This window comes from Nansenia antarctica (assembly GCF_963989245.1).
Source record: "Nansenia antarctica genome assembly, chromosome: 12".
Classification (NCBI taxonomy): Eukaryota; Metazoa; Chordata; class Actinopteri; order Argentiniformes; family Microstomatidae; genus Nansenia; species Nansenia antarctica.
In genome coordinates this window covers 17086832-17107968 of record NC_137682.1, presented here as the reverse complement: position 1 = coordinate 17107968, position 21137 = coordinate 17086832, and the positions used below count along the sequence as shown (strand labels likewise).

General features: G+C 48.1%; 2 protein-coding genes across 5 annotated transcripts in view; one reads left to right on the top strand and one right to left on the bottom strand.

Annotated features, from left to right (window-relative positions):
- Positions 1-5203, top strand: part of flt1 (fms related receptor tyrosine kinase 1) — a 16487-nt gene extending 11284 nt beyond the window's left edge. The window contains exons 6-17 of the mRNA XM_080543596.1: positions 248-361; positions 474-562; positions 1032-1038; positions 2061-2158; positions 2531-2653; positions 2817-2928; positions 3339-3438; positions 3645-3750; positions 3994-4091; positions 4546-4621; positions 4722-4813; positions 4980-5203. Coding sequence (XP_080399722.1) covers positions 248-361; positions 474-562; positions 1032-1038; positions 2061-2158; positions 2531-2653; positions 2817-2928; positions 3339-3438; positions 3645-3750; positions 3994-4091; positions 4546-4621; positions 4722-4813; positions 4980-5148 — 1184 coding nt within the window. The 3' untranslated portion in view covers positions 5149-5203. The remainder of the gene's footprint in view (positions 1-247; positions 362-473; positions 563-1031; positions 1039-2060; positions 2159-2530; positions 2654-2816; positions 2929-3338; positions 3439-3644; positions 3751-3993; positions 4092-4545; positions 4622-4721; positions 4814-4979) is intronic.
- A 2757-nt stretch (positions 5204-7960) lies between these two features.
- Positions 7961-21085, bottom strand: pan3 (poly(A) specific ribonuclease subunit PAN3). 4 transcript variants are annotated; one of them, XM_080542945.1, is made up of 18 exons: positions 20439-21085; positions 19224-19345; positions 18754-18826; positions 18541-18638; positions 18187-18331; positions 16971-17227; positions 16503-16607; positions 16200-16257; positions 15558-15719; positions 15300-15416; positions 15086-15187; positions 13296-13461; positions 12497-12584; positions 12196-12335; positions 11436-11565; positions 10380-10444; positions 10061-10199; positions 7961-8779 (listed from the first exon to the last, which is right to left on the bottom strand). In XM_080542945.1, the coding sequence occupies exons 1-18, from the start codon at positions 20836-20838 to the stop codon at positions 8636-8638; spliced, it is 2511 nt and encodes an 836-aa protein (XP_080399071.1). In that variant the 5' UTR covers positions 20839-21085; the 3' UTR covers positions 7961-8635. The 4 variants fall into 4 exon arrangements, with proteins under 4 accessions (XP_080399071.1, XP_080399074.1, XP_080399072.1 ...); XM_080542948.1 differs by having other exon boundaries at positions 17004-17227; XM_080542946.1 differs by having other exon boundaries at positions 18568-18638.
- Between the last annotated feature and the right edge of the window lie 52 nt (positions 21086-21137).

The following is a 21137-nucleotide window of genomic DNA, read 5'->3' as shown; positions in this document are numbered from 1 at the left end:
CGAGAGTTGTTATCAATGGAAATCAGAGATTGAATCATTTCCTTCAGCTTCTTTTCAGGATATCAGTCCAAGCAGCACACTTCCCAGAATCCACTTTTTTTATTCAGTTTACTTTGGATACTGTATATAGAGTGTCATAGACTTGTAACCGTAGATTCATTCGCGTCGATTCAACCATAGATTCATTAGCATTCTTACCATAAGGACTGAGGCTTTATAATGTGAATTACTGTGTCACATCCACCAGAGGGGGCTACAGCCAGTGAGCACAAGGCACTGATGACAGAGCTGAAGATCTTGGACCACATTGGACAACACCTGAATGTGGTCAACCTGCTGGGAGCCTGTACCAAACATGGAGGTGTGTGTGTGTGTGTGTGTGTGTGTGTGTGTGTGTGTGTGCGTGTATGTGTGTGTACAAGAACTGCATTGTTGCTGTTGATGTGTTTATCATCCGTGTGTGTTCAATGCAGAGCCTCTGATGGTGGTAGTGGAGTACTGCAGGTATGGAAATCTCTCCACCTACCTGAAGAGCAAGAGAGAGGTGTTTGTGTACGACAGGGTAAGTTCTCCATCTTTCCATCCATTTGTGTTCATCTATCTCAACAGACAGATGGGCTGGCAGACAGACAGACGTGCAGACAGACAGACAGACAGACATGCAGACAGACGGATACGGACAGACAAAAAGACAGACCGACAGGCAGGCAGGCAGGCAGGCCAAAAATATGCTGCTCATTTTAGTCTATAACTGTTGCAATAAATGTGGTCAGATGACGACTGGCTTGAGGTTGTCAGCGTCTCTTTCTGCTGTGAGTATTGTGGTCCTGTGGTACTGTGGATACTCACATCCAGCTATTATTTCCTGACATTAACCTACACCACCTTAGACACACACGTACGCACGCACACACACACGTACACACACACACGCACGCACACACACACTAACTAACACACAGTTATTAATACACAGTTTACACAGAACTTCACTTCTGCAATCCCTTTAGGTTCTCTGACGTTATCTGTAGCGAGCGCGTGAGAGACATTTCCTCCTTTGCTCAGCTCAGAAGGTCTTAGTATCTAATTCGGTGTCCTTCGTGTGAACACAGTTCTGTGTTGACGGTCTATTATACTCACAACTCCGTAGCAACTCCACACCAAATATAATTACATTTCACAATGCTCTACCACTCCCTGTATGACACAGGGGAGGCCGGTGGAGGTAGAAATCGGAAGGACGGGCTCATTCGGATGCACGGAATGTAATGAGGAATAGTAGGAAACACAATAGTATAGTATGAAACCTCATCCCATCCCATGCATCACAATGAGTCCGTTCTCCGATTTCTACCTCCACCGGCCTCCACAAGAACCACAAGTTAACCCTGATCACAACGACACACACTCTAACCACCATTCTAACCTGTCTTCTCCACACGAATCCATTCAAACCAAACTCTCTCTCACTCTCTCTCACTCTCACTCTCTCTCACTCTCACTCTCTCTTTCTCTCTCACTCTCTCACTCTATCTCTCTCTCACTCTCTCTCACTCACTCTCTCTTTCTCTCTCACTCTCTCTCACTCTCACTCTATCTCTCTCTCACTCACTCTCACTCTATCTCTCTTTCTCTCACTGTCACTGTCACTGTCACTCTCTTTCTCTCTCTCACTCTCTCACTGTGTCTCTCTCTGTGTCAGGTGAGCGGAGGAGAGGATGGAGGGAAGAGGCGTCTGACCGGTGTGCCCAGCAGCCAGAGCAGCACCAGCTCAGGGTTCGAGGAGGAGAGAGAGAGCATGGAGGAGGAGGAGGAGGAGGAGGAGGAGAAGGAGGGTAAGAGATATTCCCTTGTGCACCCACTGACATCATACACATCATCATCATCATCATCATCATACACATCATCATCATCATCATCTTCACAGGTTCAAAAGGAGGTCTGGATGTCATTTCCGAGGAGTTTCTCTACACTTGACTTTCTTATATCCATCTCTCCACCTCTGACCTCCGACCTCCTCCCCTCCCTCTCTCTCTCTCTCTCTCTCTCTCTCTCTGCAGGGCCCAAGTCTCCCTCCAACTCCCCCCTGCTGCTGGAGGATCTGATCTCCTACAGTTTCCAGGTGGCACGAGGCATGGAGTTCCTGGCTTCTCGCAAGGTAGGACATCCCTGTGTGTGTGTGTTTAGATTAGATTCAACCTCTAGGTACACACATAAGGATTTTCAAAATCTTAACAGATTTTTTTATCTGAGACAGACCCCACACATGAAGATAAAAAATCTTGGATTGAACAGCCTTGATCGTATTGTGTGTGGTGTGCGCCGATATTCCCATTTCAGCACACCCCATACATAAAGATTATCGTTACGACAGTCTAGAGTCTCGTTCCCCAAGCCAGAAATCTCGCGTGATCAAACGTGATCTAACGTAGTACCCTGACTGACCTGTACGAGGCAGCCATGTGTGACAGGGCAAATCAAGTGCAGAAGAACACTCCCGTCACTCACACAGTGTGTGTTTCCATGTTAGTGTATCCACCGGGACCTGGCAGCCAGGAACATCCTGCTGTCTGAGAACAAGGTGGTGAAGATCTGTGACTTCGGCCTGGCAAGAGACCTCTACAAAGACCCTGACTATGTCCGCAAGGGAGATGTGAGTCCACACACACATGCGCACACACACACATACACACACAGAATTAGAGGTGATTAGGCTAGATGACAAGAAAATCTGTAGAGAGTGTTTTAGAAATACCCTTGCTCTGAGCTGATTGGCTGACTCTGACCCCTGACCCCTGATGTGATTGGAGCCACAGGCCAGGCTGCCTCTGAAGTGGATGTCGCCAGAGGCCATATTTGACAAGGTGTTCACCACGCAGAGTGATGTGTGGTCCTACGGCGTTCTGCTGTGGGAGATCTTCTCTCTGGGTGGGTTCTAATAAGCAGTCACACGTAGTACACACTACAAAGTACACACTACATAATATATACTACAAAATACACACTACAAAGTACACACAACATAGTATATACTACAAAGTATACACTTCAAAGTACACACTACAAAGTACACACAACATAGTATATACTACAAAGTATACACTACAAAGTACACACTACATAGTATATACTACAAGGCTAATGCTCATATACTTACTGTATAGTACATTGCATACTATAATATCTAGACATAGAGATGAGAGTCCTGTATTATAGTGATGAATATGTTGTCCAATGGCAAATGATAGGGGGAGGATTGAGTGTTTTGAACGTCTGTCTGTGTGTGTGTGTGTGTGTGTGTGTGTGTGTGTGTGTGTGTGTGTGTGTGTGTCATACAGGGGGTTCTCCATACCCCGGCCTACACATAGATGAGGAGTTCTGCCACAGGCTGAAGGAGGGAACGCGCATGCGCGCGCCGGAGTACAGCACCCCTGAAATGTGAGTTCAAGTGGAGATGAGATGGAGAACAGGAAGAAATGAGGAGGGATGGAGAGAGAGAGAGAGTGAGAGAGAGAGAGAGTGAGAGAGAAAGAGAGAGAGACAAAGACAGAGACAGAGTCACACACACACACACACACACACACACACAGAAAGAGATTGACTAGTATGTGTGTTTGTGTGTGTGTGTGTGTGTGTGTCTACAGTTACCGCACCATGCTGGCATGTTGGGAGGCCAACCCCTCAGACCGGCCCACCTTCACTGGCCTGGTGGAGACACTGGGAGACCTGCTACAAGAACGGGTCCAACAGGTCAGACCTCACTCCCACACACACACACACACACACACACATTCACACATTCACAGACCTAAACACACACACACACACACACACACACACACACACACACATACCAGTCAATCTCTTTCTCTGTGTGTGTGACTGTCTCTCTCTCTCTCTCTCAACACACAGACCTCAACACCTGCACACACACACACAGAGCCTATTCTACTGTATATGTGTCCAAATAAGCCTGTGTCTCCCTCTGATCAGGATGGAAAGGACTACATCCCTCTGGACACGTTTGTGTGTGGAGACAGAGACGGAGACAGCTCCACTGACCTGCAGCCAATCACAGTCACCAACTTGAGGTACACATGACATGTTCGACCAGGGGCCAGAACCGGAGACCACGCCTTGGGCTGTATTCGAAACGGCGTAAAGAATTGGTGCAAACGCGAGCGCTGGCAGTGGAGCTTGTCCGAAAGGAGTGCTATTTTCAAGACCAGACTTTTCAGAGCTCATGACGGAATGCTTATTGTAGTGAACACGCCTCTGTTTACCGTGACCGTGACCCACGTGAGCACAGTGGTATTTTCACCTGTTACCGCTAACATGTCTGCATTAATTTTGGACTTCGTGCGTCCATTTTGTGCCGGTTGAAAATAGAGCCCCTTGTGTGACTGTGGAGTCCCTCTGTGTTGTTGTAGGTTCTCCCGAGGGTCAGGAAAAGAGGATACAGCGATTGTGGGGCTGTGATATGGGCTGTTGTCCCGACAACGACATGATGCAGGTTGTTTGATGTTTTGACCGCTTCCATTTCAGTTACATAAACTCTATCAGCATGGCCACACTCCGAACATTTGAGGAACTGCCCTGCAAAGAGCCATCCAACCCTGATGTGAGTCCCTGAGAGACACACACACACGCACGCACACACGCACACGCACGCACGCATGTCTCTTTTCGCTGATGTGATGTGTCGAATGTGTGTGTTACAGGAGGAGCAGTGTGACAGTGGCATGGTTCTACCCTCGGAGGAGCTGAAGCGTCTCAGGTGGAACAGCGGCACCAAGAGCAGGAACCTCAGCAGGTGCGTGACCTTTGACCCCTGACCTCTCACCCCCCATACACTCACAACAGACACACAAACTTTACAGAATGTGCATGTATATGTGCGTGTGTTGTGACTGAGTGTGGTCGTGTGTATATGTGCGTGTGTTATGACTGAGTGTCGTCGTGTGTGTGTGTGTGTGCAGGTTCTTCACCATCAGTAAATGCCGGGAGTGCCTGGCGCCCTGCATGTGCGCTGACATCACTGGCGTCCATGACGACGAGCCGACCGTCCTCCCGTGTGGCTGCGACTCCGAGGAGGGCGGTTCACCCCCGCCCGACTATGACGCTGCCTTCCTCTACCCCTCCCTCTGATGGCACTGTCACTCCTCCATCCCTCTCTCTATACCTTCTATCACTCCTCCATCCCTCTCTCTATACCTTCTATCACTCCTCCATCCCTCTCTTTTTTTTGTAATCAATTATTTATTACAAAACAGTACACATGAAAAATTCACAATTATAACACCAAACAAAATAAGTGTCTGTCCTGACTTTTTTTCTTTATCTTACCCCCCCCACTATAAACACACAAGTAACCCCCCCGCCCCCCCATGGCGATAACATCCCTTCCCCCCAAAGTGCTTCATTACACTATATTTGGTATATCATAAAATCATAACAGCACAATATTTACAGGTCACATCCACATACAACACAGTTTACGAACAGTCACTCCATCAACTCTTTTATCTTTTGTATACCTCGTCACTCCTCCATCCCTCTCTCGATACCTTCTATCACTCCTCCATCCCTTCCATCCCTCTCTCTATATCCTTCTCTCAAAACTAGCCGACACCTTCCTATCACTCATCTACTATCTGCTCATCCACACACTTCTCATCTGAATTACCTACCCACTTATAATCAATGCTGTAGTACAACATAGCTTCCTCAATAACGCACATACCTTCCTCCTCTCCCTCCCCAAAGCCTAGTGTGTGTGTGTGTGTGTGTGTGTGTGTTTGACCCCCTTCCCCCCTCCTAGAGCAGCTACGTGCAACAACCCTTCCCGATCAGTATAATGAAGAGTACCATTGCTTACCTCTATATGGGTTCAGCATCTAGTGCATAGAGCTTAGCAGTAGAGGAACCTCACCAATGTCTACACTCACCCCTGTATGCTGGAAGAACTTATTCATTTGAACGATGTATAACACAGTATTTCCTATTTATTTTATAGTATATGTTAATCAACAACCTCAACCAAAAAAATGTCACTGTTGTCATGGAGACCATGTTGTGTGCGAATCAACAATGTCTTCGTTGACATTGTTGTCAGTCAAACCGTCCAAATGTATGCTGGGATATGTAGTACTGTATGACAATGTATGACGCCACTGAGTCTCTTCTGACAATATTGTTTTTTGAAATATGTATTCAAAACACATTTAACATGTATGAGTAAAGATGTACCGCTCAACTGACGACTACAGTCCCAAACACAAAACACAACCACAAGGTTATGTTTTGGTATTCTTTATTAAAATACTGCTGTACACACAAATATTGCAAAATTTGAGACAATGAACACAAGAGGGGCATAAAACATACTAAGATGGTGATTGTAGGTGTGTGTGTGTGGGGGGGGGGAACTAACCTTACTGGAGTGTGTCATGATGAAGTGGGGGGATGGTGAGATGAGCATTGACCTAATGTGAGTTGGGAATACGTGTGTGTGTGTGTGTGTGTGTGTGTGTGTTGGGGGTCTAAGCACCACATTCACTGAATATGTTTCTGTCTGATCATTTCATTAAAACAGAGGGAATAGTAGATGATTCTATCATAGCCAGCTCTCAGCAGGAGTCAGGTGAAGGTTGCCCACCCAAACACTGACTGTGGGAATAGTACATGATTCTATCATAGCCAGCTCTCAGCAGGAGTCAGGCGAAGGTTGCCCACCCAAACACTGATCCACAGTCAGTTTTACTCTCTGCCTGCTAATGGTTCAGATTAGTCTCTAGGCAAAGGTAAGCTGATCCTAGATCTGTGCTTAGGCGGCAACCCTCCGCCCCCATCTCACAGCATCCCCCCCCCCACCCCACACAGTAGCACCACCTGTTCCGATTCCCACGTTAAGTCCCGCCCACTCCACAACAGCTCATCTATCTGACTGGCGAGAGGGCAACCAATGACGGCCAAACACATTCAGTCATTGGGCCCCTCCGGCTGTCTGTCATCCTGAGAGAATTCCAAACCATCCAACTGAGTGCAATGGCCACAGCCCCCCCCCCCTCCCCCCACCCTGCCTACACCAGTCCACACGGGTGACTCCAGGGTCAGAGGTCAGGTGACTCGGTGGTGTCACTGCTCTGTTTTCCAGCACGTTTGTGTCACATGATGTTAAAGGTAAAATAAAACAAAGAGTTTTAAAACAAATCAACACCCTTTTCCCCCCCCCCCTTCTCCCACGCCACCCCACCTCCCGCCTCCCCCAAAGCAACCCTGCCCCCACCCCTGCTGGAATTGGTCCACAGAATAAAGTTGTGTCGAGGCAAAAGACTGCACTTCCATTATCCCATCATGCATCACTGCACAACAGCTGAGCAAAAGAGGGGAACCAGCTGGAAAAATCATCACAAAAAAAGCATCATCACTTATTCTCAAATGAAGTGGCGGTCGGGACCCCCCCCGGGGGGGGAAGCTGGTGAAGGCATACAAAAGAGGAGGGAGGGAGGGAGAGAGGGAAGGGGGGAAAAAGAGGGAGGGAGGGGGCAAAAGTAAGGACATTCCACAATGAGGAAGAGCTGGCTCCATGATCGCTAGTCCTCCCCTCCCCCCCGCCCATGGGTTCATCCTAGAGCTGGACAGCCACACCTCGATATCCATCCCCACAAGTCCATAATTTGTGTGTCACAACAATTTCCACAATAGTGTCCATAAACCCATGAAGGAGGCTGAGTGACTCTGTGTATGTAACAATCACTTACACAGCACCAGGAGGGGACACTTCAGCACCAATCCTTAGTGCCAACAGAAAGCCCTCCATCCCCCCCCCCACCCCCAACACATTGGCTCAATGTTCCATCATCCTTGAGCACAAAATCAGGGCATTGAAAGGACCAATGTTCTGTCTTACCTTGACAGAGGTCAAGGTCAACCCCAACAACCACCCATTCCACCCCCACCCAAAAACTCAGTGGTTTGTCCTTTGAGTGGGAACTGAGAACCAAGGCGTAGGAGGAGGCGGACTTGCGCCATTTCAGAAACGGGGGTGCCGTCCCCTCCCCCGATAAGCCTGCAGTGGTCTGTCCCGTCTCGTAGTGCGTCGGTATGAAGGGGTGTGGTCTCCAGCAGGAAGAGAGACGCAGTAAAAAGAAAGCCAGGTATTATTTCAGTCTGCTCTGTGTAGGCCACTCACACTAATCCATACAAAAAGAAACTTAAAATCTTTTAGTGCATCCTCCACAGAAAACAAAACAAAAATAAAAAACCCAGAAAAATGTAGAAATAAAAAATAAAAAGCAGGAAAAAGTTCAAAACCACATGATTTGTTTAGTTTCGTTTTTTTTGTGTGTTCGTTTTGTTCCCCAAGTCTAAAAAAATTCCTCATCCACGTCACAGCTTCCGTTTATTTTGTCCATTATTTTTTTCTTCGCAGCTGCAGGGTTTAGGAAAACTAAAAAAATATGCTTTAGAAAAGCAGCCTCCCTGGTGGACAGGACAGTGTATGTGACTGAGGTTCAGCAAGCCCCGCCCCTCTGCCCTCTCCACGCTGATGATGTCATCTGTAGTGCAATAATGTGCTGTCCCACCCCTCTGCCCTGGAGGGGGGGGTGGGGGGGGGTAGGGGGGGAGGGCGCTACAGGGGGCCGCTGGCAGAAGCTTGCTGCAGCTCCTGGAAGGTACTGTCGAAGCAGCGCTTCAGGTCCGAGTAGGTCACTACTAGCACGCTCTTCTCGTCACGAGACACCAAACTGACCTTCTCTGGCACGCCCGCATCCAACTACAGAGAGACAGACACACACGTCAGTTACTGGGATGGATATAGTCCAGCTACAGAGAGACAGGCAGACAGGTCAGTTACTGGGGTGGATATAGTCCAGCTACAGAGAGACAGACACACATGTCAGTTACTGGGGTGGATATAGTCCAGCTACAGAGAGAGAGAGACAGACACGCAGGTCAGTTACTGGTACAGTTAGCAGTTAAGATGAGCACAGACAGGTGAACCTAGTGAGTATGCAGAGAGACACAGGAAGACAGTCTGGTGGCTGGACAGACAGACGGATAAGAAAATACCTAAATAGAGAAGGAGTGAAAAGAGAAGGAGACACGAACAAGATGGAGAGAGACAGATGTGATGTGAAAAGAAAAGGGACTGAAGGGGGCCAGAAGTGAGAGGGAGAGAGACAGACAGACAGACAGACAGACAAGACAGACAAAAAAGAGATCTAAATAGAGGAGTGAAAAGAGAAGCAGACACAAACAAGATGGACAGAAACAGGTGTGAAGTGAAGCAAGAAGGGACAGAGGCCAAAAGTGAGAGAGCCAACAGAATTGTCATTCTGTTGGCTCTCTCTCTCTCTCTCTCTGTCTGACCTCTGACAGAGAGAGAGAGAGAGAGAGGTCAGAGAGAGAGAGAGGTCAGACAGAGAGAGAGAGGTCAGACAGACAGAGAGAGAGAGAGAGAGAGAGGAGAGAGAGGGAGAGAGAGAGAGGGGGAGAGAGGGAGAGAGAGGTCAGACAGAGAGAGAGAGAGAGAGGTCAGACAGAGAGAGAGAGAGAGAGAGATCAGACAGAGAGAGAGAGAAGTCAGACAGAGAGAGAGAGAGAGAGAGAGGTCAGACAGAGAGAGAGAGAGAGAGGTCAGACAGAGAGAGAGAGATAGGTCAGACAGAGAGAGAGAGAGAGGTCAGAGAGAGAGAGAGAGAGGTCAGACAGAGAGAGAGAGAGGTCAGACAGAGAGAGAGAGAGAGAGGTCAGACAGAGAGAGAGAGAGAGAGGTCAGACAGAGAGAGAGAGAGAGAGAGAGGTCAGACAGAGAGAGAGAGAGGTCAGACAGAGAGAGAGAGAGAGAGGTCAGACAGAGAGAGAGAGAGAGAGGTCAGACAGAGAGAGAGAGAGAGCGAGAGAGGTCAGACAGGGAGAGAGAGAGAGAGAGAGGTCAGACAGAGAGAGAGGTCAGACAGGGAGAGAGAGAGAGAGAGAGAGAGAGAGAGAGAGAGAGAGAGAGAGAGAGAGAGAGAGAGAGAGAGAGAGAGAGAGCGAGAGAGAGAGGACTAACTTTGTTGAGACAGGAGACGATGTGACTCAGGTCCATCCAGGGGGTTCCAGCCTCTGTCACCTGGTGGAACAGGTGGTCTCTGAAGAGCTTCAGAAGGTAACGGTCCCCCGTCTCTGACCATGATGGGTCCTTCTGATACCTGAGGGGGGGGCGCACACAGACACACACACAAACACACACACACACACACACACACACACACATATAATTGAGGTAAGAGGGCAACACGGTGAAAGTTGTCAGATTGGTCCATGTTATTTTGCTATGAATAACCTAAAATGTATATGTATATATATATATATAAGAAAGAAGGACTTACTCTGGTCTCTCGTTGATGGTGCCCAGTTTGGCCAACAGGCGGAAGAGACGGCCATTTTGCACCTCCTACGACACGGAACACAACACAACTCATCATCCACATAATACTCTACCATAGACGTCCACATTAAGACACGCCAATTCCCCTGACATTCAACAGCTGCACCTATGCTCCAAAAAACATTGTGGGGAATTGAAAGCAGCATTTCATCATAGTAGCTGTGGACTGTTTCCCTGTGGGTCCTATAGGTAGAAACACAGTTTCAGTTGAGTGTGTGTGCGTGCGTGTGTGTGCGTGTGTGTGTGTGTGTGCCCTAGTGAGCTGCAGGTGGCAGTGTTAGTCATCGTACTACAGTACTGTAGGTCAGCGCCAGAACCACAGATTGCAGCGTATGTACTGAGCACCACAATCTCCAAGTCAACGCCTGGTAATGTACACCACCCACTGCCACGACGTACACACCTGTGACCCAGTTACACACAATGGCGCTTGTGTGTGAGGAAGGAGTATGTTTGTGTGTGTGCATGTGTATGCGTGTGTGTGTGTGTGTGTGTGTGTGTAAAAGTTAAACTAAAGTCAAATTAAACCATGGCGAGTAAAAGTTTGAGGTGAAAAGTTATTTCTGATCAAAAACAACATGACAACATGACAACACCCTAAACAGATAGAGCTTTTGAACAGGAAACACACGCTGACGATGTGGCAGAGGAGAGGACAGCGAGGTTACGGTGGTTTTCACACCTCCCTCTGTACCAAGCAGAGGCCCGGGGGCCAGATGAAGAAAGACCCCGCCCGTGTGGTGGCCCGGTGGTCTAGCACCACGGCCTACAGTACACACGGCGTGATTCCGGCTCATGCCCTGCTGACATGCCCTCTTCTCCTTACTTTCCTGGCTATCTTCACTATCCCTATATAATAAAATAATGAATATGAGTGGGACTGCCCTCCCCCCAAAACGTTTTTTAGTTGTTGTTATTTTTTAAAAGACCCCCTCCCCCACACACACACACACGCACACGCACACGCACACGCACACGTGCATCGTGTCCAGCGTACCTTGGCCAGGTCTTCCTCGATGACATCGTTCCTCATCTGCGAGGCGTCCAGCTGTGTGTAGAACCTGGCTCCGATCATGGGCATGATGTCATTGACGCTGCGCAGCCGAGACTGCTCCGTCAGCAGGTACCTACACACACGCAGTCCATGTGTGAGTCTTGTGTGTGTGTGTGTGTGTGTGTGTGTGTGTGTGTATGTATATGTATTAGGGGTGTAATGGTAGCAAACATTTTCAGTACGGGTCCTGTGGTAGCGCATGTGTTAATGGGATCGTAAACTGATTTCCGTCTGATGTCTGTAATTCTAATATGCATATATCTTGGCAATATGATTAATTGGCGTCTTTTTTTTTTACGTTAAGGTTTCCAAATTAACGGTGATCGTTAAGGCGTTAACATTGACAGCTTTAATATATATATATGTTTTGTTACCAAACCGTGACTTAAAAACCGTGGTGCGTACCGAACCGAAATGTTTGTGAACCGTTACACCCCTAGTGTGTATGTGTGTGTGTGTGTGTGTGTGTGCGTGGCTGAGTGTGTGTGTGTGCGTGGCTGAGTGTGTAGGGTGAACAGTTGAAGCTGTGTCTCCTAAAATGTGAATGTTGTGGTTACTGTAAATGAGTGCACCCTGACACAGTGCGCCGTGGCTTAGGAGAGGACCCCTGCTCTTAAATGGTGAGTGTGTGTGTGTGTGTGTGTGTGTGTGTGTGTGTGTGTGTGTGTGTGTGTGTGTGTGTGTGTGTGCGTGCGTGTCTTACAGGATGAGGTTCTTGAGGTCAGATGAGTAGTTGATTGACACCAGCTCCATGGCCTTCTGCAGGTTCTCTCTCTGGATGCCAGCCAGAGAGTTACAGGCCAGCGCCAGCACCACCTTGCCCAGGGAGATCAGGTCTGCTTGCTGCACACACACACACACACGTCAGGAAACCACACGCTGGAAATGCACATGTTACCTCCCTTGAGGAGATCAAGATTATGCGACGCACGCACGCACACACACACACAAACAAACACACACGCGCACACACAAGAGCATATGTAGACAGTCAGAGGGGGTACCTGGTACTGTGGCATTAGGGCCAGGTGGTTGGTTTGACTGTTGTCAAATGTTAAGACATCAAACACCCCTACACAGTTCACCCGTAACCTGCAGAGAGAAGGGAAATGGTGAGCATGAGTGTGTCTGTGTGTGTACGTGCCTGTAAGTGTATATGTGAGTGAGTGTAACCGTGTGAATGTGAGTGCGTGTGTGTGTGTGTGTGTCTTAAGCTTGTTTGTGTGTCATGTCTGATTAGAATAGGAAGCCTGATTAAAATCCATCTTCTGTTTCTCTTTTTTTTTTACATTCACTGCTTTCATTGAGTAAACAACACTGTAAAGGTTGGCATTAAAGATCACTGGGCTGCTTAGAAAACAATTTATAGTTACATTTCCAGGTAGCAGGAAGCTTTACTCAACAACCGGTATGTTGTAATATATTTATGGTGTGTGTGTGTGTGTGTGTGTGTGTGTGTGTGTGTGTGTAGAACATGTTGTCATAGAAATATTGTCAACAGTCAACTTTGTGCATGTCTCTGTATGAGGTTAGGTTAGGTCAGCACAATGTGTGTGTGTGTGTGTGTGTGTGTGTGTGTGTGTGTGTGTGTGTGTGTGTGTGTGTGTGTGTGTGTTGGAACAAATGCCAATTTCTGACAGTGTGGTCACTGTGGACCACAACGTCAGATGATTATTCTGGGGCTAAACCACCGAGCAGCTGCAACACTGGACTCGTGTGATGTTGCAGAGGCAGTTGGCTGGTTTCAATTTAGCTGAACACATCAAAGTGTGTGTGTGTGTGTGTGTGTGTGTGTGTGTGTACCTGGTCTTGCCGGTGATGATGATCTTGCTGGGGTCCATGACCCTGCAGGCGAGGCCAGCGGTGTGGATGGTGCGCAGGGCTGAGCTGAGCTGCACGATGTAGGCCCAGATTAGAGACTCAGGGAGAAGACCTGCATGCTGTCGAGGAGGGGGAGGCTCATGCTGACCTACCAGGGCAAACACACACAAACACACACAAACACACACACACACAACGTTTCAGTTCGAAGGAATCGACTGATGTTTCTACATTTGGTATCAACTTCCTAATGTTATCTTCATAACAAGTCTGGTTGATCCAAATGTTGTCAACAGGCAGGCCATTTCTTTGCAAGTACAACCTCATATTACACACCCCATCAGGCTCCCACTCCCAAGTGTGTCTCTTGCTGTAACAGAGAGGGGTTAGGTTAGGTCAGCACAATGTGTGTGTGTGTGTGTGTGTGTGTGTGTGTGTGTGTGTGTGTGTGTGTGTGTGTGTGTGTGTGTGTGTGTGTGTGTGTGTGTGTGTGTGTGTGTGTGTGTGTGTGTGTGTGTGTGTGTGTGTGTGTTGGAACAAATGCCAATTCAGGCTCCCACTGAATTGGCATTTGGAGACACTGGAGACACACATCTCCAGTCCAGATACACCACGACACCAGAATCTAGGCTCAGAATGCACAACGTGTCGAACTTTGAGGTGGATGGACAACAACAGAAGGCCACGTCGGGTTCCACTTCTGCCAGCCAACAGAAAGCTGAGGCTGCGGTGGGCCACAGGCTCACCAAAACTGGACAGTTGGAGACTGGAAAAGCGCAACCTGCTCTGATGAATCTCGATTTCCGCACACAGATGGTAGTGTCAGAATTTGTAGCCGACAGCATGAATCCATGGACCCAACCTGCTCTGTGTCAACAGTCCAAACTGGTGGAGGTGGTGAAATGGTTTAGGGAATGTTTTCTTGGCACACTTTGGACCAGTTAATACCACTCAATCATCGCTTGAGTGCCACAGCTTATTTGAGTATTGTTGCTGACCATGTGCATCCCTTCATGGCTTTTAATCTTCTAATGGCTACTTCCAGCATGATAATGCACCCCGTCACAAAGCGAAAGTAGTCTCATACTGGTTTCATGAACATGACAATGAGTTCAGTGTTCTTCACTGGCCTTTCCCAGTCACCCGATCTGAATCCACTAGAACACCTTTGGGAAGTGGTAGATTCACAGCTTGAAAGTGCACCAGAAATGGGTGATGCAATCATGTCAACATGGACCAGAATCTCAAAGGAATGTTTCCAACATCTTGCGGAGTCAATGCCACAAAGAATTGAGGCTGTTTTGAGAGCAAAGGGAGGCTCTACTACCCAGTATTAGTATAGTGTTCCTAATAAAGTGTTCAGTGAGTGTATATCAGTTGACCATTTTCTGTAGTGAGGCCAGATAGGTTTTGCTTCCTCTGGCTGAGTTCCTGCTCTACGCATCACACCTGTCTTGCTTTCAGCCACAGTTTCCCCACACCCGCCCTCACAGACCAGCAACTGTCAGACCCAGGCACCACATAGAGTGGGACTACACACACACACACACACACACACACAGATGTATCCATCCTCTATAAATATACCAAGACACCAGACCTGGTCGATACATGAAGAAAAAAAAAAAAAAGAAGAAAAAAAACACCTGCGAACAAGTAAACAAGTTTCAAAAAGTGTGAAAAGCGAGGGGGGGGGGCACGCGTCAACGACAAAGGAGAACAGCCTGAACGGGGGTGGTGTGACGGCGTTAGCATGGGGGAGGGAGACTCACCCCACTTCCTCTTGGTGAAGTAGGAGTCGGTCGTTGGGTCGTTGAAGTGCCTGCTGAACATGGTCTCTGCCCCCGCATGGAAGTCATAAGAGAACACCAACGCTGAGGCACAGAGACACAGGCAGACCATTAGCGCACACACAGACACACACACAGAAATAAGACAAGACAAGATCACAGGGCCAAACATGCACAATCCCTAACACACACTCACAGTGGTCTCCAAAGGCCTTGGTGGTGAAGACCTCCCTCAGTGTCACAGAGTTAGAGTGCTGGATCTTCTTCCACATGTCTACCAGCATCATACACTTGGTGTTCACCAGCCTGAAACCTGGACGAGCGGACACGCGGACACACACACCATCAACACTGGCACTCTCTGAACACAGGAATCTCTGTTTTTCTATTTTATCAACATCAATAGAACACAAGGCACATGGTCGTGTGTGTGTGTGTGTGTGCTACACCTCACCATGTATCCTCCTCAGGCAGTAAGGCAGGTCGTCCTTGCTGTTGACCGCCTTGTAACAGGAAGTGATATAGCTGAAGTTGCTGGTCTTTTGCAGGCGATTGGGCGGGGGGACTGGCTCCAGAGGGAAGAGGCTGTGGTAGCTGTCTACCTCAGACGGAATGCCTGAGAGACACACACACACACACACACACACACACACACACACACACATTGAGACTTTTCACTTGGAGGGAGAGTGTACAGGGACATCATGATTAACATGCACTGCTAAATACCCCAGTGCAAACAAGCCTAAACTGAACATAAAGAGTAGTCACTTGTCATCTTGGCAGTTTTGACCGTTTAACAACTTCCAACAGCCACCGACCAACCAACCAACCACTGAGCGTGACTGTGTGTGTCTGTGTGAGTGTGTCTGCAAATGGTCACCAGGATTCCTTCAGTCAGATACGACACTCAGGATGTGGGTCTCACTTTGACCAAGGCAGAGAAACCTCAGAGACAGAAACCAGACCACCAACCACACTGTCAGGTCACGTATTGGTATGCCAAGGAGCCGTGTCATGCATAGAAGGCCAGCGGAAGTGTGTGGGTGTGTGTGTGTCCCTGTCTGTTCAACCAATCACAGGACAGATGCTTTACCTGTGTTCTCCGATTGGTCTATCTGGGCCATGGTTATCAAATGTCTGTTGATCAGCTCCTGGAAGTAAGCAGAGGAAATTTCAACATCAGAGACCAACGCCATAGCATGGAGGACAGAAACGAAGAGAGAAAGTACTGGGTACTGGGAGAAAGCAAGAGAACAAGATGGAGAGAGGTGCCGGGAGATAGACAGACACACAGAGAGACAGAGAGAGACAGAGACAGAGACAGAGAGAGAGAGAGAGAGAGAGAGAGAGAGAGAGAGAGAGAGAGAGAGAGAGAGAGAGAGAGAGAGAGCAGTACCTGTCGGAGTTCGTCAGCCATGAAGAAGGAAGGGGCATTGGCTTTGGGCTGCATGTAGGCCACATGGGGTGCAGTGGGGGGGTAGATATGGTACGTAGGAAACACCTGCAAGGAAACCACCTAGACTCAGAACATGACTTCCCACTTATGGAGGAATCAAAACTAACAGCCTGTTGATGATCAACTGATGTTTTAAACTTAGAAGTGTCTCATATCAGGGGTATGTTATGTTGACATAATATGTGGAACGAAAAAAGACAAATGTCTTCTGGGGGGCATTCCATCAACAAGACCTAAATCTCACGAGACGTCAAAAAAAAAAAAGGCATATTTTGATAACTCCTGCGAGAGTTATCAAAAATAAGCCTAGATTTTCCTTTGATGGAATACCCCCCTGGTCTTAAGAGGCTGCACTGTCAATAAACACTTCTGGGTCAACGCAGCCAGGGGTGCAGGGGTGTTACGTACCATCCCTGCCATGGGTGCAGGGGTGTTACGTACCATCCCTGCCATGGGGGCAGGGGTGTTGTCAGTGTAGAAGTAGGTAGTCCCCCCCACAGTCTCCTTTTGGATGATGTGGCCACCCTGGTCGGATGCACTGGTGGGCACCAAGTAATTGGCTGGGTTTGGGTTGGGGGTGTGGCTTCGCCGGCGAGGTGCAGGTGAGGTGTGGGGTGTGATTTTCGGGGAGTGGAGGGGGGAGGACCCTGCAGAGAGAGACATCCCTAAGAGGGAAGCCAAAGGGAATATTGGTTAAGCAGGGGGGCACAACGACAGCGTCAGATTTATTTAATAAGTTTCACAAGTTTCACAAATTCAACAACCGAGAGGCAAAGAATGGCACCAGCGCGCACCACACACAAGCACTGTAGCGAGCACTGGCGGGCATCTCACACACTCTGCTCTCGCAGTTGAGTTCTGCTCCCACAAGTCGACATGACTTGACAATTTGGGGGTGTAAACCAAGGGAGGCACTGGCCCTCTTATGATTGGTCACTTTCAACGCAATCACAACCACACGATCCTCCTTGTACCTTAAGTGACAGCTTCCGTTAACTGAATGGGCAGACAGTTTGGCCAGCAAGAATATTATGGTGTGTGTATGAAAATGTGAGAAAAAGAACACTGAATTAGATGAGAGGTCTAACACATTGGTTAATATTAGCAGAGACAAAGTTATTAGCTTAATTCAGATTTCAGAGAACACTTCTATGTTGGATCACCCTCTTGTTTAAAGTACAAAGAAAGTAATACTGCGAGAGCAGAGGGCATGAGCTGCCTGCCAGTGCTCGCCAAGCAGAAGCTGTCTTGAGCGTGGTGGCTGCTTTGCCAGACAGACACTGTGCGAATTCAACCACATATTGAAAACAAGACACATTCTCACGACCGTCTAGCTCCTGTCTTACTCGTACAGTGTGAGCTGGCCAACCACTTGAAGAGAAGACACAATCACGTTCCATTTAAACTCTGACATGTCCCAATTTTGGGGTGGTGGCTCCTTTCTGCTTGTGCAGTGAGAGAGGTGCTATGGGAAGATATCAGGACGAGTCAACCAGTCAATGAGAATCCAGGATGCTGGAAACCATAGCAATGCACAAGTTGGGTTTGGGACCATAGTAGAATACTTCAAATAATCTATATAAGCTATAATAATAATAATGGCAGTGTGTGGCGATGCCTTTACCAGGAGAGAGGGCAGCAGCTGTGGAACCGCTGAGGCCGGAGTGGGGGAAAAGTGGCGAGGGGAAGGCAGGAGCGCTGGACTGGGCCATGGTGGCCATGCGCGGAGCCCCCTTAGGGATGAACTCACTGGCAGCCGGGTTAGGAGCCTGGAGAGATGAGGATCACATACAATATACAGTCATACATTCTAGAAAAACAACCAACAGGGACAGGATGATGTTCACTATAATAAAGACACCCAAACAGACAAATTACAAAAGGAAAGAGTTCATATTGAACTTCTCTCCTACTTAAGGCAATGTAATTCATTCAACATATCAAGATTCAACTATTCTCCCTTCTTTGATAACCGTACCAGAGGCATAGGTGTTGGTGCATTCACCTTTCTCCTTTGTGATATGCTCAGAGCACCAAAATCACTGAAGAGTGAAGCTGTTGGGGAATTGACTGGATCTAGAGGAGAAAACAAGACCAACGTAACTTTAGATCATGGAGAACTTTCCACAGAGATGACCCTTTCCATGACAGGCTATGGTGAACGTGCAGTGGAATCCTCAGGTGATCTTACCGTGAGTGCTGTGGCTGAAGTTCTTGGCACCATCGTTAAGGAGACTGGGAGAGCTGCTGCTGCTGGTCATTCTCTATATCAACAACAAAGACAACTGCTGCAGAGGACACGCTTCACTGCATGCTCTCAGCAGTCTAGCTCATAGGCAGACAGGAGCCATGAATTCTTCTGAAGATACATTTGGCTGTAGCAACACAGAATTCTCCTATAGGAAGCTCTGTCGCACTGGCTGATTGCATTGGAATTCAACAACGGTGTGCATGCGTGTACGTGCACATGTTAATCAAATACGGTACCTACATAATTGCTTAATGAAGTCATCCAACTTCCAATATAGTTAGGTTATTGGCATGAAGAAATGCCAAACGAGTATGACTAATCAACTTCCAATAAGCATCCTTTCCCCTATGATCTGACCACATTTGATTACAACTAGTCACTTTCTCTGGCTTCAACTGTGCGGCTGGTACCTGCATCATAGAGTATTTGGACTCTGCTGGGCTTCCGAACCCATTGACCCCAATGAAGCTGCTGCTGAAGTAGGAGTTGGTCAGATTGGCATCACTCAGGTTTCCACCCTCCATCCCAGGGACTGCAGACAAGAGAGGGCAGATGTGGCAACCAGTTCTACTAGGACGCTGTTCAACTTTGCACGTTGTGACTTCATTTGTACAAAAACTGGTCTCTATTCCCCTAGAATTCTGAAGTAGCACTTGAGTGGGTCTATATGCTCTTTACACGTTTATATACGTTTCCGGTCTGGATGCAAAACTCACATTCAAAGTCCGGGGAAGGTGCACTGCAAAACTCAACTTTCTGGGTTATCATGCATAGTTAATTGCATGTAAATGCAAGGTTAAAAGTAGGCCTGACTCAAGTGTATGCTATTAGTCATGGAGCTAGCTTGCTTGATTGTTGATTTACACGACTCGGCTGGAACCTCTTAGCCAATCACCGAGCAACTTCAACACGACGTCGCTACACATCTCAAGTGCAGCTGGCCAACACAGCATCAGCTCGTTACAATGTTGCTGATAGTGATTATCTCTGTTGCAAAGAAACACATGGCATTATTACACACCTAACTGTGATGGTTGAAACGCTACAATTGCTCAGTTAATTTGAAGCCAAGCTAGTTCAGCAGCAGCATGTCCTGCATGAAGACATGTGATATGTCTAATTTCCACATCAATTAGCTCACTAGTATACAAACTAATTCAGCTAGCTGTTGTCGTGGGTGGCAGAGATGACAAATCGTACTTTTTATTTTAATATAGTGAACTATAGTGAGCAAGTTAGCCAATCATTTCTGCCCACTCACTCTTGAAGCTGTCAAATAGCTCTGGCTATGCAACACAACATTACGGAAATTGTTCGCTGGATCATTCCATAACTGTCTAGACTTCTAGAGTCAAAACTGTCACAACATCTACCTCTCTGCATTAAACTACTTACCCACTTTGCTTATATTCCTAGAGAGCTCGATCGATTGGTAAACATGAGATGCTTTTAGACCCACGTTGTTTTGGGGGGAAAGTCAAGACAAGAGGCCCTTTTTTGAATCCCCGACTTAAATTTTAACAAAGCCCCCCCATGCATGGGCCCCAAAAAGACAGGGCCTAACGCGGCCATATCGTGTCGGGAGACTGGGGGAACAAGGAAAGCCAAACTGAAGCCATACTCACTAGTTAACAGCTGTCCCTCCAGCACCGTGCCTCCCGCAGGCCCCAGAGACTCGATCAGATTCTTTTTGGGGGCATTCGCCACCCCGGGACCACCACCACCACCCCCCGGGGGGCAGGAGGAGGGAGATGCCCCGCTGAGCGGAGGGAGATAGCCCGCAGTAGCCGCCGTCACGGCCCCGGGGCCAGCAGCCATGGAGGAGAAAGGAACAGGGCTGCCTCCACCTCCACTGTGCATGGACATCGATGCCTCCTCATGCAGGAACTGACACTCATCCCCGTAGAAGCATGTCTTGTCCTTGGCGTAGTAGCGGCAGAACTTCACCTTGACGTTGATGGGTATCCCGACACCGACACCCCCGAGCAGCGAAGCGGCTGAAGAGGCTGGGAGTCCACTGTTCATGGCACCATTATCCAAGAGCCTCCACCATAGAGAGAGATGGGCGATAGCAGCGCGCTAGCTTAGCTTAGCAGGTTTCCTCTCGAAATGTCCAATTCCAATTCAACGGAATGTGCGATATGCAATTGTGCTTGCTGGCTTAAAAAATCACATTACTGACATGATTTGACATTTGCATTTGCATAAATCCTGGTCGCTATTGTCGCTCCTCTCTCCATGTAGCCTCCTAGCCTAGCCTAGCTTAGCTTAGCCTGTTGTTGAGCCTCGTTGACGCGCTGCTGTTTGTTGTTGTTGTCTTGCTA